The 16526-nt window shown below is 46.9% G+C and overlaps 1 protein-coding gene across 3 annotated transcripts in view; it reads left to right on the forward strand.

Annotated features, from left to right (window-relative positions):
* The first annotated feature begins 13838 nt into the window (after positions 1 to 13838).
* The window catches only part of LAMA5 (laminin subunit alpha 5), an 88641-nt gene continuing 85953 nt past the window's right edge, over positions 13839 to 16526 (forward strand). For all 3 annotated transcript variants that reach the window (XM_074553736.1, XM_074553737.1, XM_074553738.1), the window contains exon 1: positions 13839 to 14234. In XM_074553736.1, the coding sequence (XP_074409837.1) occupies positions 13953 to 14234 (282 nt within the window). In that variant the 5' untranslated portion in view covers positions 13839 to 13952. The remainder of the gene's footprint in view (positions 14235 to 16526) is intronic.

Consider the following 16526-nt stretch of genomic DNA (forward strand, 5'->3'; position numbering starts at 1 on the left):
CTGGGGCTCAAGTTCTGCTTTGAAATAATATATTATACAAATATATATATTATAAATATATTTTTATATATATAATATATATAATATTATATATAACAGTATATTCTATAATAGTATAGTATAATATATGATATATGATATAATATATATATTATATATTATATATTTATAATATATATTATATATTATATATTATGTAATAAAATAATTTTATATATATATGTATAAAATAAAAATATATTCCTCTCCCCACCAACTCAAGATTTTCAGAGCTTCTATTTAATGCTGCACGGCAGCTTATTCTCGTGGTTTATCCTAGAGCAGAGCACATCAGAAGGGCCTCATGCCCATTCCAAGGCTGCAGTCCCACCCTGCTGCAGTGGCTGGTGCCTGCTGAGGCTCTGAGCTGCCCACAGAAACAACACTCGGGCAGGAGATAAAAACACACCTGGAGGAGAAAGGAGTGGGTGCCAGCTGCCTTTGAAGTGAGTGTGAGTATTCCTGCGAGTATCTGCATAGAGGGAGTGCTCTTTAAATTAGGGGAAAGTGCTCACTGCAAGGACTCACTATCAGGCCAGCAAGTCCCACTCTTCGTGGTTGTTGGATCATTTATATAGTACTTCAAAGGTATCAGGGCTCTCTGCAAGAAAATACTGGGGGAAAATCACTCCTCAGAAAGTCTGCACTATGACCTGACAAGCATTAAATGCCCACCTCTCCCTTCTTGCTGTAACCTGGACCCCCTTCTCTTCCAAAAAGTCTCCTGAGGTCCCTTTCCCTTCCCTTCATCGGTTGCTTTATTCTCATTACATGTAAATTTATGCATTAAAGCTCTCCCTGATATTTAAGAGGATGCTGCTGTGCATCAGGGAATCAATTTCATTTCTTAGCCACAGAATATTTACAGATATTTTATTTTTAGAAAACATTCTTGCTCTTCTTTTTGCTGTTGTTTTGTTTTGCTTGTTGGTGTTTGTTTTCTTTTAATTTTTCTTTTTTCCTTTTAACCTCTCAGCTTCACGGGAAGTGGGATCTGGGTGGCTCAAGCATTTCTGCTATCAGGGGCTGTAGCGTTTGCTGAAGATCAAAGGAACCTTTTCAAACATCATTGTTACCCTTAAGAGGTGGCAGCCGCATTTTAAGTAAGCAACCTTTTCATCCGAGGCACGGGCGATTGAGACACACCAAATCCAGCGGAGGGGGCTGGATTTCTGTTCCTTTCTGGTGGGTTTGGGCAGCCGGAGCCCCCAGGGGATGATCTGACCTTTAGTACGAATTTAGATCTGCGCTGTGACTTCTCTAAATTGTGGCTGCCAGAGGTCCTGGGGTCACAGCTCTCCATCATCAGAGCACTTCCAGCTCCCAGCACACTCCCAGTGTGGGAGAAGGGATGCAATTATTGATGTTGATTAAAAAAAAAAAAGGAAAAAAGAAAGAAAGAAAAGCTGGATATGAACTGAATGTAAAAACGACAATCTGCTGGGGCTTGTCCTTGTTTTGACTGCTTCTGACAAAATATAAATGGCACCACCTCAATTTCTAGTGTAGGACAAAAAATTAGCTCTGAACATGTCCCACAGGGTGTTTCTGCCACGTTATAAATGGTTAAAGTAGAAGAGCTGCTCTCTTTGCTTGGATAAACAGGGTCTCTGTGTGAATAGCTTGCAACCCCCAGCCATAATCCCTCTCTGATCTCTGGTTATAAAAATGATAGATGGAATGTAAACTCCATAAAGATTAGTAATCACCAAAAGAGTAGAAAAAATATTGGGAAGAGTTGTACGGTTTTTCTGCATTCCTGAGGAATTCTGCAGGGATTCCTTTTCCTTGGTGGGGCTTGTGCTGTTCCCCAGCTCATCTCCTTTCAAACTGGCTGTCTGGAGATGCTCATGGAGGATTTTCAAGTATTTCTAAAGAAGTCTGGCATGGATTCAGTGTAACCTCGTGTAAATGACTGCTGCTCACCCCTGGTGAAGCAGGGCAACAGGATGTGTGTGCTTGTCAAAGAATTTGGGGCTTTTCTGCTGGCTCAGGTCGTGTTTGGTGTTCTCAGGGAAGGAGCTCTGACTCCAAAGCATCTCTGCTCTCTGGCAGAACAGCAACTCTCTGTCATGCTATACATTTCAGAGTGTTCATGTGGAATCCTTTTTTTCCCCAGTCTTTTGCACAGCAGGCAGAACTGCCAAACACGGCCATTGATCTTGTGTCCCGTGCTGCACGTCTGGTTTTCAGGAGTTCAAAACAATAGTTTACCTTAAAATGTGACCATTTTACAGCGTATAAAGGCAGATTGTGAGTCACGTCTCTCAAAAAAAAAAAACAAATCCCAAGCTCAGTCCTTCAGTACAGTTTGTGAAATACTCTGGGGTTAAAACGTGTGAAGGTGGATCTCCCCAAAAATGGGACAGCTGGGAACTGGGTTATGACAGCTGCAGCTTTTGAAAAACTCACCCCACTGCATATGTGGAATATTTGCTGAACTTGAAATTAAGTTTCTGCTGGTTGGTGGCAGTAAGGCAGTTTGGGCAAGGGGAAATGCACCCAACCAGAGATGCCCCCATCCTTTGGGGTCTGGGGGTGAAGGTCCCAAGTGCAGCTGGTGCAGGTGCTTTGGTGGACAGGTAATACCTACAGGGAACAAACAAAGCACTGGTGGGGAGGCTGAGCAGCAGTGCAGGAGCCATGCCTGCGCTGTGAGCTGAGGGATTTTGGGGCAAATGAGGAGGTTGTTCCACCCACACCTGTGCAGGGTTTTCCCAGGTACCTCCCAGCTCTGCAGGGCCCTTGGACCGTGTTCAGAGCAGCTGTGTCAGGTTGAACAGCTCCAGGGACAGAGTCAGGCTTTCATTTAGGAGGAAGGTGTTTGAGGTATGCTGCCAAGATGGTGTTTTATTGCAAATTATCAATGTAAGCTGCAGCAGAGACCACCCAGACTCTTCCCTGAGAACATGGCTGTGCTTTGAAGCTGCAGTGGGATTCTGCTGCCATCCTCCTGCCCCTGCAGTGGGTACAAGCTGGTGCCATGTGCTGTTGGTGAGTCTTTTCCCTGCTCTCCTACAAGAATATTTTACTTCAATATTTTAGTTTGCAGTCTGATTGTATCTGCTTTCCAGCTGGGAAACTGGGGTGCAGGCAAGCAATCATTCCAAAACCACGTAGGAAACTCATGAAAATCAAGGACTTAATCCAGACTCCAGATAAGCACTTAAAATATTTTGGTTTTTTTCTTTTTTGCTGCTGATTACTGCAGCTCATTTATCTTTCCTGACAAACTCAGCCATCCCCATTGAAAATCTGGATTTGGCTGGAGACTACTCCAGCAAAACATTTGGGATTTTGCCCTGACAGGATCTGTAAGGCTGGCTGAAACAGCACAGCTTATGCATGCTCTAAGAATTAAAAACTCTGCTTTAAGTGCATTGACCTGTCTTTCTCTCCTACAAAACAGATGGATCACTTTCAGTTCTGGCCTAATGACACTCCACTTGGCCATACATCATTACTCCTCATATTAGGAGCTCCTGCCTTGAATCAGCAAGAGCTGGATGCGCCTTTCAGCAGCCTGCAGTGCTTACCTGTGCTCACAGCCTCACACAGAAATAGCTGTGCTTCCACATGGAGGGCTATTCCTTAAATGGGTTAGGAGAGCTTAGAAAAACAAACTCTAAAAGAACTGTTTACACCCCTTTTTATAGCTGGGTCAGCTCACAGCCTGGTTCCACAAAGGGCTCTGCTGGCACGGGCAGGAGGGGCAGAGGGTGAGCACTGACGGTGTCAGTGCTGCTGCCAAGCACAACACATTGTGAGGGCACGGCCTCAGCCCCTCCTGTGTGGGGAGCAGGTCCCCTGCACTCCCTCAGCCCCAAACACCATCCACAAACACCAAAGGGGCTCTGACACTTCCTCTCCCAAAGCCAGCCTGCAATAATAAGGGTTTGATAAACACCCCAAAGCACTTTGCTTTTTCAGGGAGCTGCAGCCAGAGAGACATGAAAGAGCAGAAGCAAAATACAGTGTAATTAACTTTAAACCCTGTGAAACTCCTGCTGCTGTGTGTGGCAGGCTCACTTTGGAACACAGTTGGGTTTGGGGCAACTTCTGATCTTGGTGTCAAGTCAAGGCTTGTCCAGAGAAAGTGTGCGTGCCTTTATTAGCATGCAAATCACATATCCTCCCTAGTGCACTGTCTCTGCATCCCTCCCTCTAGAGCTGTTTAAAGCAGGCAAGGACTAATTAAATTGCTTTATTCAGCCTCGGAGTGCAGAGCCCAAGGCAGGAATGCCAACGGGCACAGCCCATGCCCTCTGTGCTGCCACAAGGAGCGTGGCAGGCCTGGCCTTCTCCTCATCAGGCAAGGAATAAATCCCCTGCCATGAGGATGAGGATGTCAGGCACCATCTGCATAAATCACATGAGGCACTATATGCATAAATCACATGAGGAGTTTCCAAGTGGCTTTCATCTTGGGAGTCCTTATGAGTTCGGAGCAATGGATCAATCCACAGTGGATACCTTTCAGCAGTAATTCCACATCTGAAGTTCTTTAATGATGTGGCTCCTTTAAATAAGATTCTAAAAGCCCAAGCCAGCTGAAATGGTAGCACACAATCAAGTTAATTACTTTAATTACTATGAAATTATCAGACAGTGTATTTGTAATTTTAATCTCCTAATCCGCAAAGTACCTTTTTCCCTTTAGTGCTCCTAAAGAAAGTAAAATAGCTTTTGGTTTCCTTGCCAGCTTTTCAAGGATCTTTGAAAACTGAGAAGAAACCTCCCACAAATAGCCTGGCTGTGATTATGAGGTTTCTTTTTTCGTTATTTAAAATATCATCCTCTATATGAATGCAAAGCATTTAAAAGCAGTAATAGGATCTATCCCAGCAACCAGGCATTTGAGTTTGAGATTTCTTGGGTTACTTGAGCTGTACAAAGGTAATGCACAACATAAACCTTCCCTAAAGTGCTGAGGAAATTGGAGCTTATGGCAAGGGAAAACCAGTAGCCAGGGAAGGAGCCCAGGGCTGTTTCCAGCTGCCTTATTTTTATTTGAAGTGTTATGGCTGCAAAACTGCACTCAAAGTTCTGCACTGAAGGACTCCAAAGTGCTTCCCTCTGGTATGAAAAAGGGTCCCTGACCTGCAGGCCTGCAGCCACCCTGCACTTCAGCTCATCCTCTGGGACTATCCCAGATTCTCCAGCGTATCAAGGCTGTTTGTAGAGAAACATCCCTCCTGATGTCTGCAAGCTCCTGAACCGCCAGCCTGGAGAGCCCCTCAGCTGCCCTGAGAGGAGAGCTGGCCATGGCCCTTCCATTCACCAGCCCCTGGAGCTGAGTTTAGGGCTCATTGTGTTTTTCTGATCTGTAAATCCTGACACACCAGCAGTTCTTGTGCTTGCTGTTTGACCTCCTGGAAGGGGAAGAGGCAGGGCAGAATATGTGGGATTTTCACTGAAGTCTATTGGACCTATGGGGTCCAAGCAGGGCTTTGCTGTTAAATCCATTTTTTACAAACTTCACAATGCACCTACATTGGATGGTTGAGCATCTTACAGCTTTTATTCTTATCATTCCCCTATGACTGCTACTCCTTTTCATTTTGAATTGATATAAAGAGAGAAAGAAAAAGTTCAGTGATGTGTCCAAGATCATGCAGGAAACAGTAGTGAAGGGACTTGAGCCTCAGAAATAATTTAAGTTCTTGGCTGTGGCACCATCTCTCTCTGTGATGTCTGAAACAGGCCCATTGCTCTTTTATTGTGGAGAAAGCACCTATTTTCCTATTTGCTACCTCTTCCTACAGCAGGGAATTATTTTTAAGGACAAAACAGCTGGCTGTTCCTATTAAGCTACTGTAGGAATAATCTGCATGGAAAAAAAAACCTCGGATGCTTTCCCAAATAGGAAGTCATTTAGATTTCAGATTAATGGCTGTGACAATGGAAATAAATAAAATCTTTTCCTGATGTGGAGCCCAAACCATGGGTTGTTCTTATCGATGGTGGACACAGGTGTGAAATGTGTCTTGTGCTGCACATGGGGAACACACACTAAAGAAAAGCACAAATATCCATTTTATGCAGACCTCCCAGCCTGTGGTATGCTTTTAGTGTGGGAGTCAGCTGGTGAATGATGACAACTCTTGCTCTTGCAAGCCTTCCTCTCTTGCAGGCACCCTGCCCTGATCCCACTCGGGGAAATGAATCCTTTTCCCAGAAACGAGAGCAAGAGTGAGAGGCAGGGAGGATCAGGGCACTCACTGAGCTGTTCTCTCTGGGACCTGTAAATCCTCAATCCTGGCTGTGAAAGGAGATTCACAAAATGGAAATTAAGGCTTGGGGTGGACAGCGGGGATGGAAGGAGCCAGCACAGGGAGCAAGCCCAGGTCTGGTAGGCAGGGATGGCACTCCAGGCTGTCAGGTGCAGGGAACTGAAGCTGAATTTTCTCCTGCTGTCAATGCCCTGTGGGTGAGATGGGGACAGCCTTTGTGGGCTGTAATCCAGGGCTTTCTTCGCAGGCATCTGCTCAAACAGAGAATTTCTGCTTTGTGCAAGCCTTGAGCTGTACATGGTCAGCATCACGACCTGAACACCTCAGATTGCACTCAGCAGATGGGGAGCAGTGTGCCTGCAGTGCCAGGGAGGGACAGGAGGGGAGAGGCTTGCTCAGATCTGGATTTTGTGGCAGAAGAGCAGCTGGGATGTGTGCATGGAGCGTTTCTTACTTTGCATTGCATGAAGGCCCTCAGCATTCCCCACGTGTTCTGCTCTCTGATAAGGTTAACAGGATAAAGAAAATGTTACCAAATGCACTCTAACAGATGACTGCAATTTGCACTCAGCTGTTAAGCTGCTGGCTTTTCTCTCTTAGGAACTGCAGAATGGGAAAGCCTGGCCTGTGTTATCAAGAGGGGTGAGATGAAAGTGCAGAGGGAAGCTCCACAAATTTCTCTTGCACTTGGTCAAACTACAAATAATCAGATTAAGCCATAACTGTATAAATGGGGCTTGAGTGTGTTTGCTCTGCTGACTTGGTCATGCATTCAGGACGTTCAGGCTGGTGTAACTGCAGCCCAGGAGGTATTAGTCACGCTGGGAGGACTTCAGTGAATATAAGAGGGCTTCATCTGGGCAGTTTCCAAGGCAACTCTTGCTAATATTTCATTACAATGCTCCTGCCCTCTGCAAGTCCCATGGATTAGGACTGGGAATCTCAGAAAGAAGAGCTGATTGTCAATATTGTGCTTGGATTGAATGTATCCCAGAGGGGGGAAAAATAAAAGGTAAAGCATTTCCCTTAGGCAGAGACACAATGCACAGCTGGAGCTAAACTCTGACTGTCATCCAGCACTGCCTTGTGCCCTGAGGACAGTCTTGGGGAGCAAATAACCTTCCCCTAACTGTGTTCCTTGTCACTGACTCAGGAGCTGTTGGTGATTCCCTTGGGGAACCACAGCCTCTGTGTGCTGCACTGGGCATCCTCTTCCTCTGGGAAAATGTGAAAATAAAAGGGCATCTTCTGCTGTGGGATTTTGCTTGAGATGTTCTCCCTCTGGGCCAGCAGCAGGGATCTGTTGCTTGTTCTTAATTACACTTTTCATTAGCTGTGTGTTATTTATTATTATTTACATTATGTATTATTTCTTGTTAATAAAACAGGATTTAATAGGAAAATGGCAATACAGCTATCCTGTATGGCAGAGATTAGAAGTGCTACTGGGATTTTATCTGCTACCAGTAATTTCCAACTGGATATGATGGTGGTGGAAGCCAACCAGGGTATGTCATGACCCCATGCCTGAAGAGTATTTATGTGCACACAGCCACAGGGCACAGAAACAGCCCCGGGTGAAGTAATCTGTGGGAGGATGAACTTCCAGGCATTCAAAGAAGTTACAATGACATAGCAGGAGAAGTCCTATTCTCTGAGTCAGGCTTGAGTCAGTTTCCCATTTGCAGTGCGGGATGTGTCCCACCTTTCAGACAAGGAGCAAGAGCATGTTCTGTCTGTGTGTCTGCAGTTTGCCCCCAGTGCTCTGTCACACTCAGGGGAGCGTGTAACCCCAGTGTCACAGACATCTTTTTATGAGAATCCTTTCCTTAGGATTTTTTCCTCCTGAGAAGCTGAGAGGCCTCAGGAACAAAATGTGAACATTGATTATCTGCTGCTGTGGAATGCAACAGGTGCATCTGTGATTGGTCTCATGTGGTTGTTTGTAATTAATGGCCAATCACAGTCAGCTGGCTCGGACAGAGAGTCTGGGACAGTTGCCTTTGTTATCACTGTTTTCTTTCTATTCTTAGCTTAGCTAGCCCTCTGAGATGAAACCTTTTCTTCTATTCTTTTAGTATAGTTATAATGTAATATATATCATAAAATAATAAATCAAGCCTGCTGAAACATGGAGTCAGATCCTCATCTCTTCCCTCATCCCAAGACCACTGTGACACCCCAGCATTGCTCTGGTTTTCACCCTGAGCACACTCACTCACCCCCTGCTTCCTCCATGGATTCAGCTTGACACAGAGCTCTTGGTCCTCCTGCAGTGCTGAACAGGAACCAAAGCTCACCCCAGGAGTAGCTGCACTTTTCTGCTGGGTGAACTGATCTCTGTTGACATGTCAGCTCGTTAAATCTGCAGGGCCCTTCTGGCTGGAGGCAGGGCTGTGTGGCACATTTAGAGCATGATTTAGTTATTAACAGAAAAGCAGCTGTGCTCCTGTTTGAGCTGTGCAAGGAAAAACACACAGCCAGTGATGCCCCAGCCCCGAGCGTGCCTGGGAGACAGCACTTAGGTGTGTTTTCCATGTGCCCCAGAATAATACAGAGTTCAGGCTTTAAAAGAAAGTATTTGGGACCTTGCCAGGTAGACAGACAGCATGAATGAAACACCTGTTCTGGCTTTGGGAGGGTTTTGGAACCATTTGATTACTGGGAAGGTACGGGCTGACCTTAAAGGGAATTGAATTCTCTGGTGTAGAGTAACATGTCCTGCTGCATTACGAATCTTCTTGATCTCTTGGTGAAAATGTTCACAGCAGACAGAACACAGATGTCTGCTGCTTTTGGTTTTAACTAAAAGGTGATGCTCGGGCATGGCAAATTGACCAGCTCTGTCTCAAAACAGTCTTTTTCAATTTTGAATAAATGTTAAAGGAGGAACACTATAAAGGAAACAAAGATAAAACACATTAAAGTAATTCTACTGAGAGAGGAAAAATAACTGTTCATTCCAGATGCCTCCTAATCTGGTTCTTGCCAATCCTCCTGGTACTTGGCAGTTTTAGGGGCTGCATTTTCACATGGTGTAATTCAATTCCAAAAAAGATATAAAGAATTATGTCTTTCCTAGAGTTGCTTCCTACTGAATCACCTTATCACTCTGGTCTGGTTTGTCCTGTCTTAACTATTTCTGTTAATATGGCAAAACCTTCACCAGGAATACTTTCATAAAAGCAGACTACAGCAGACGGTAGTGTGAGGAGTTTGGTCATCCCCTCTGGCTTTTGGCTTTATGTGTTCCTAAGAACCAGTCTGAGAAACCAAGGCAGATCCTGGTAAATTCCTCATGCCTTCAACAAAACTCTCCAGCCCTTTCCCACTGCAGATTCAAGCTGTGCCCCAGCTCCCCCGAAGGGTTTAAAGAGCTGTAATTGAGCTGTCAGTTTGAAGAACAAACAGGGGAAATGTACTTTAGGTCTCTGTTTGGGGCTGTTTGCAGAGCTGTCTGTATGTGCATGCGTGGGGGTCTGTGTGAACAGGAGGGGAGCTCCTTTGAGCCTCCGTGAGCTCAGCAAACCCCTGCAAACCTCACATGGGACCTGCTGCTGATGCCTTTTGTGGGTTTGTTTTACAACCTTCTCAGGTAGAGCCTGTGGAGACTGTAAAATTATAAAGCTGGAGATGTGCTTGAAGGATATTGATTGCACTTCTGGCTTGTGTTAGTTAACTCCAGCTCATGCAGATTTAGTTCTTAGCTCCTGGTAGCTGCTCCTGACACACTTGAGCCAAGGCACAACACCCTGGTAAATGGTGTGGAGTTCTGGGGTCAGCCCAGAGCACAGCTCAGGAAACACTTTCCTCCACACAGCCTGCTGCAGGGTAGCAGGGAAGTGATTAAATCTTCCCTGAGATAACACGTTCCTGACCCTACACCATACAAAAACCATGTGCTCACTCACTTCTCCTGGCTCAGGCCCGGCTCTCAGTGATGGCTCTGGCTGAGGTAGGAAATATTGCAAGGAAATGGGTCTTTCTCCATTGGCCATATGTTGCTTTTCCTGGAGTGAAAGAACTCCTTACATTTCTCAGTGTAATAGACAAGATAAAACCAGAGAATTTATTCATAGGAAGCAGAATGTGTCTGTGCCCCTGCTGAATTACTCTCTCCTGGCTGTGGGATGCTTCCCTGTGCCCCTGCTGTAGGTTAAAGGCTCTGTATAGACAGGAAAACTCCCACTTGTAACTTGGTGAGTCTTTGTTCAGATTTAGGAACTGAGTTCCCTCCTTGAGTTAAGTTGTTTGGAGCCCATACATTGAATTTGTTCTCAGATTTCTTTTAAGCTCTTCCTGTCCCTCCACACCCCCAAACCCCTTCTGCCACTCTACAGCTTGCTTGAAGAAAGAGCTTGTGGTTTTTGATGGCAGCTTTGGGCAAGCTCCTCATGGCCCTGCAGTTTTTAGGGAGGCAAAAGCAAAACCCTCAGTGGAACTGGGATGCCTGTAGCGGGTGCAGATGGATAACAGCATGGCTGAGGTCGTGTTACTACATGCAGGCTCACAGAAGATTGGAGCAGGAATGCTACAGGCTGGATTCTTTTTTTTTTTTTTCCAGTTTTCTCTGCATTCACTGGTCGTGGTTTAGATTTAAAATAAAAAAACTCTTCTGCTTCAACACCTTTTATTTGAGAGCATGTCACTGTGACCAGCTCTGTGAGGCCAAGCCAAGAAGCACCAGTGCGAGGCTCAAAAAACAGTAAAATTCAAAGAGGGATCAGAGCAGTAAAGGAATGGCAAATGTCCAGGGATGTTGAAATTTATGCTTAGAAAAAGCTCTTAAATGGAAGAAAGGCTTCACTACTCAAGCTCAGTTCTAGCTGTTATAAATCTTTTCTGGGAGCAGAGTATTCCTCAGCCACCCGTGAGGGTTTTCACTGGAAATGTTTGCTCTGGTGACTCTCAGGTGAGATGTTAGACCAGCTGGGACTCGTGTCCAGTTCAATTTAGTAAATATGATGTTTTTGTCCTAAATGTGCTGAAAAGAGATGATATCAGGGAAGGAGTTTAAGTTGTTAACCTCAACTTTTTGGTTAACCTCCAAATTGAACATTTAGCAATGTTAGAAACCCTCTGTCTTTTTCTTCCTGTGCTGGATAAAGACCTTCAGAATGCCCTGTATTTAAACTATTTCCATTGCTTCTTGGAAAACCTCAGATCCCCTCAGTTACAGGTAGCCTAACTATGATTTCAGTCTTCAAACTCTCTTTGACTGCACAGTCAACGGGAGGCCAGTTCAGACTGCAGAAGGGTCATTTTTTCTGCATGGTGCTCTTGAGTCTGTGCCACAAAACCCACGTGCTAACTGTGATTTCACTTTCCTTAATTGCATTTTGGAAGGGAGATTAATTATATTACCACTAGAGGGATTACAGATATTAGACTGGCCCAAGTGTTTTGCCCTGAAACTCTTGTGGGGGTGGGAGAAAGTTATTTTCCTAATCTGTGCCCTGCTTTCCTTGTTAACTCTTCTTACGTATTTACAGGTGCCATGGGGTGTAAGTAGCTAATTAAATATGGCATTTGATAAAGTTGAAGGAAGTTTTAATTCCTGTCCTGTGGAGTGTTGGTCTCCCCCACATAAACATGTTAGTTAACGATTACTGCAGAGCAGAAATATTTTCAAAGGTGGCTGTTCCCAGCGGAACCTACTCATTTTCAAGCACGGTTTAAAGGGCAAAGACTGTCTGTTCTCTTGATAAGAATTTGTTTTTAAAGGTTCTATTTAGCTTTTAAAGGCTACATTCATCCGCTTGGCGATAAGATCTTGCATTAAGTGGGGAAACCGGGGGAAAGGTCTCCAAAGAGACGGGCGAGCAGGAAGGGGTTAAAAGATGTCTGAAAGCGCTTTAGGAAATCTTTCTGACTGAATGGGTTTGGCGGCCGTGCTTCAGTGCTGCCTCACCATGTGGAACCGGGCACCTCTCACCGCCCTGGCTCTCAAATCCTGCTGTCATGACAATGTGATCCCCGGGAAAGAGCTGGCACTGGATGCTCCCGATGGCGTGGGGCAGGAAAGGAATGGGAAAAATGGCAAATCCTCTCCTTCCCGATGCTCGGAGCCAGCAGAATTCCCGAGCAGCACCTGCCTGCAGAACCCTGAGGAAACCTGACAATAAATCCATATATACACTTATATCCATGGTGGATACAAATAAATAAATAAATAAATAAATAAATAAATAAATACCAATATATAAACATAAATATATAAATATATAAAAAATATATAAATCCATATGTACACTTATATCCATGGTGGATATAAGTGGATATAAATAAATAAATAAATACATACATACAAATATATAAACATATATATATATAAAATATAAAAATTATATAAATCCATATGTACACTTATATCCATGGTGCTCCACATACAGCAAGAGGGATCTTTCAAAAGCCCCCGAAAGTGCTGAAATCAGTCTAATTGCAGAGCCTGGCTGGTACATGCCATGTGGAAATTCAGTTTGTGGAGCTACATATTTGAGCCACATACATCACAATGGGGTGGTTTTTTGATTGTTTGTTTTCTATTTAAAGCTTTCCATACTTAAGACAAGTAACTTTTCCAAGAGGACTGGTACCTCCTAGGCTGTTCACAGAAAATAGGAAACAAAGAGGATGGATGGTATGATGCAAGGAACAAATGCCCAGCAGCAGCCTGTGAAGATCTGGACATGCTTTAGAGCTTGTTTTGCTTCCTGTGGGGTTCAAATACCGCAGCAATCCAAGTGTTTGGAGTCCAGACCTGGTCTCTTGGTATGTCCTGCTTTAAAGATGCAGTCTTGTCCAGTTCAGGCACAACATTTCGTGTGTATTATTTAATAATTGGATTTTAGACCAGTCTGTGTTTGCCAGAAAATCAAAGCAGTGGTCTGATGAGTTAATTTACGTGTTGCTCTGTATTTATGTTCAGGTTTTATCTGTAAAATGTCTTTCCCCCAGCAGCATATAAAGAGCTGACGGTGCATGTGTCACACCACGGAGGGGCTGTCCATGGGCAGCCAGTGGATGGGGAGAAAGTTGGGTTATCGCTGAGCTGCTTCCTTCCCCCTTAGGTGAGCAGCTAAAGTAATTTCTCCAAAGCCATCCTTTCCGGGGAAAGTGGAACTAAAATTTTCACTGCCCAAATTAAATGAGAACCCACAGCGCACCTCGAGGAGCGCGAAGTGGGTTCGGTCAAGCCCAGCTCCCCTGTTTTGTTAATTAGTAATCGAGTTCTTCCTGCAGATAACCCGATCTATCGGTTAATGGAGTTTACCGTGCTAAAACCCCAGCGAGCCGCCGCGGGCAGCGCAGCCCCGCAGACACAATGGGCACATTGTTCCCTGGGGAGGGGGCGCCATCCTTCACCCCACTCCTTCGGGGCCGGGGGTTTGCAAAGGGCTAACCGGGGCCGGGGGGTTCCCGAGCGGTGAAGGGTTAAGCGAGGCCGGGGGTTCCCGGGGTGGTGAAGGGTTAAGCGAGGCCGGGGGTTCCCGTGAAGGGTTTAACCGGGGCGGCGGGGCCGGGGGTTCCCGTGAAGGGTTAACCGGGGCGGCGGGGCTGCCCGGCCCCTCCCCGCAGCCGGGGCTGAAGTAGCGCGGCGGCGGCGGAGAGGGGCAGAGCCGAGCGGAGCGGGGCCAGCGGAGCCGGTGCTGCAGCGCTGCCCGGCCCCGCCGAGCGAAGATGGCGAAGGCGGCGGAGCGGGGCGGTGTGTGGCTCCTGTCCCTGCTGTCCTTGCTGCCGCTGCCCGCCGCCGCCCGGCCGCCCGCCTCCTTCCCCAGCGATGTGAACGGGCACAGCCTCCACCCGCCCTACTTCAACCTGGCCGAGGGCACCCGCATCTCCGCCACCGCCACCTGCGGCGAGGAGCCGGCGGGCGCCGGCAGCCGGCGCGCCGTGGAGGATCTGTACTGCAAGCTGGTGGGGGGCCCGGTGGCCGGGGGGGACCCCAACCAGACCATCCAGGTACGGCCGGGCCGGGAATGAGGGCACGGAGCCCCCCTTTGTGCGCCGCTGAGGGCAGCGGGGCCGGGCGGGCAGGGCCCCGCTCTCCGCCGGTGCTCGCACGCATCCCCCGGGCGGAGCGGTCGGGGCTGGGGGCTCTGGTTGTGGGACAAGCAGGGAGGGCTGGTCCCGGGCATCTCCCGGAGCAGCGGGGCTGGGGGCACGCACGTGTTCGGGCTCTCTCCCAACCCTGCTGAGAGTTGCTCGAATGGAGCGCCGCTCATTCTTTTTAAAGTTGTGGGTTCTTTGTGTTTATAAAATCGCGGGCAAACCAGCACCTAAATTCCCTTTGGTAGTCAGGGAATTGTTACGGTGAATGTGATAGTGATTACTTTGATGCATCTCGAACTGATAATATTTACATTGATGTGTTTTAACTCGGTGCGTCCGGTGGGGCATTGGGATGAGCAGAGGGGAAAGTTACAAGAGTGGATTTTACAAGCCAGTGTCAGGTGATTTATCTCAGGGGTCCCGTTTTAAGCTGCCCAGAGGGAGCTTGCAGCCAGGAATGCGGACGGTAAAAGCTGCAGTGTAGTGAAACAGCCATGGCTCTCTTGAAGGGAGGAAAGAACAGTTGTAAAGGGGCTTGTAAAACACCGTGTTTAGTTGCAGGAACTCCAGACCCAGTGTCCCCCCTGAGGGCAGCCCAAGCCGGGAAGAGCAGCTCTGATTTGAAATGCTCCTGCAGCCTGAAGCCAGCCATGGAGCCACCAGCTGCTGCTCTGTGTTTTCTGCTTGTGAGAGTTGTGAGAGCCGTGGTGCCGCTCACCTGTTGCAGTGGTGTTGTCCCTGTTGTATTAACAACAAGGACGAGCAAAGGAAAGCTGTCAGTTTCTCTGACCAAGCCTTTCTCAGCCTCTCGGTGGGGGTGGCTTTGTTACAAGATCATCTCTGAAACATTTTTCTCATTCTGGCCCACATTCTCCTGAGTTAGTGCTGCACTAGGAATTTTCCAGCCATTGTGTGGTTGTGACATGGAATTTTGCTGTCTGTGTGGTATAAATGGTTGAAGATGTCACGGGATGGCAAAAACCTGACGTACCCTTCTGCGAGCTCTGCCACCTTTTAAAGCCATGTCTCACTTCCCTGCATTGTAAAATAGAAGTTTTGCCTGAAGTCCCCGTGTCTCACTTCCCTGCGCTGTAAAATAGAAGAAGTTTTGCCTGAAGTCCCAGTAGCAGGAGGCTTACAGGGACCTCCATGCAGTAATTGTGCTTCCAGTGAGGCAGAGGAGTAAGGGAAGGTGAAGAAGTAACTTCTGCTCTGTGTGCTTGCAAACAAATATGTGAACGATGTGCCAAGCAAAACGGGGAGGATAAGGCTGCTTGGAGAAGCTGGCAAATGTGGGTGTGCATTTATCACTCCACGTGTGTCCATCTGTGCTCTGGCCACCCTGCTAGCTCAGCATGACACGCAGCACTAAGGATGCTGCTGACTGAAATAACCCCTTGAGGCTGTCCCAGCTCTGGGGGCAGCCCCAGCATCCCCCCAGTGCCAAACACAGCTCCTGAGCTCTGGAATTCTGCAGCCACCCCCTCCTGTCCCCTGTGCAGCTCTGGCACAGGGGGGCTTTGATCTGAGCACCACTAACCAGGCCAGCGGGCTGCACTCTGTCTGAAAGCTTTAGAAAATTCCTTTTGTAGTGGCTCCTTTCCATGACCACAGGCAGCACCTAAAAGGGAGGGGAGGAAACAGGAGGCATCAGAGCAGAGGTCAGAGTTCCCAATTCATCCCCTTCAGGGGTCCTGGCACCACCGGGTGACTGAAGCAAGGAGGGAGGTGGGAGGGAAGTGTTCAATTTGAGCGGGCTGAAACAACAATAATGAGCTCCACATGCATGTCCTCAGTGCCTGCTGTCCCACCAGCCCAGTGCCCCTGCCCCCCTCCATTCACCTGCTCATTGCTGTGTGATGTGCTCTGGCATAAGGAGTTGTCATCAGGAATACTGGAAAAATGCCACTTGGGACCTTCCAAGAGACATCCACGTGCTGCGATGGTGAAGGGACGTTTGCTTGGTTAAAGGCCTGGGATAAACATTAATTTAGTTGTATAATAAATTAATTGAGTTAGTTCTCTATTTTCTGCTGGTTTAATTTGACATTATAGAAGGCTTCAGAAAAGGGAGTTCACTGACTTCTAAACATGATGGTCTTAAAATGTCAATAATCATTAAGTTTTCTGAAGTAAACTGCCTTAAAGACACTTATGGTGGTTTTGGCACAGCTTGTGGGAAGGCTGTAAACCTTTTCAAGG

The sequence above is a fragment of the Zonotrichia albicollis genome, chromosome 17, assembly GCF_047830755.1.
Source record: "Zonotrichia albicollis isolate bZonAlb1 chromosome 17, bZonAlb1.hap1, whole genome shotgun sequence".
NCBI classification, from domain to species: Eukaryota; Metazoa; Chordata; class Aves; order Passeriformes; family Passerellidae; genus Zonotrichia; species Zonotrichia albicollis.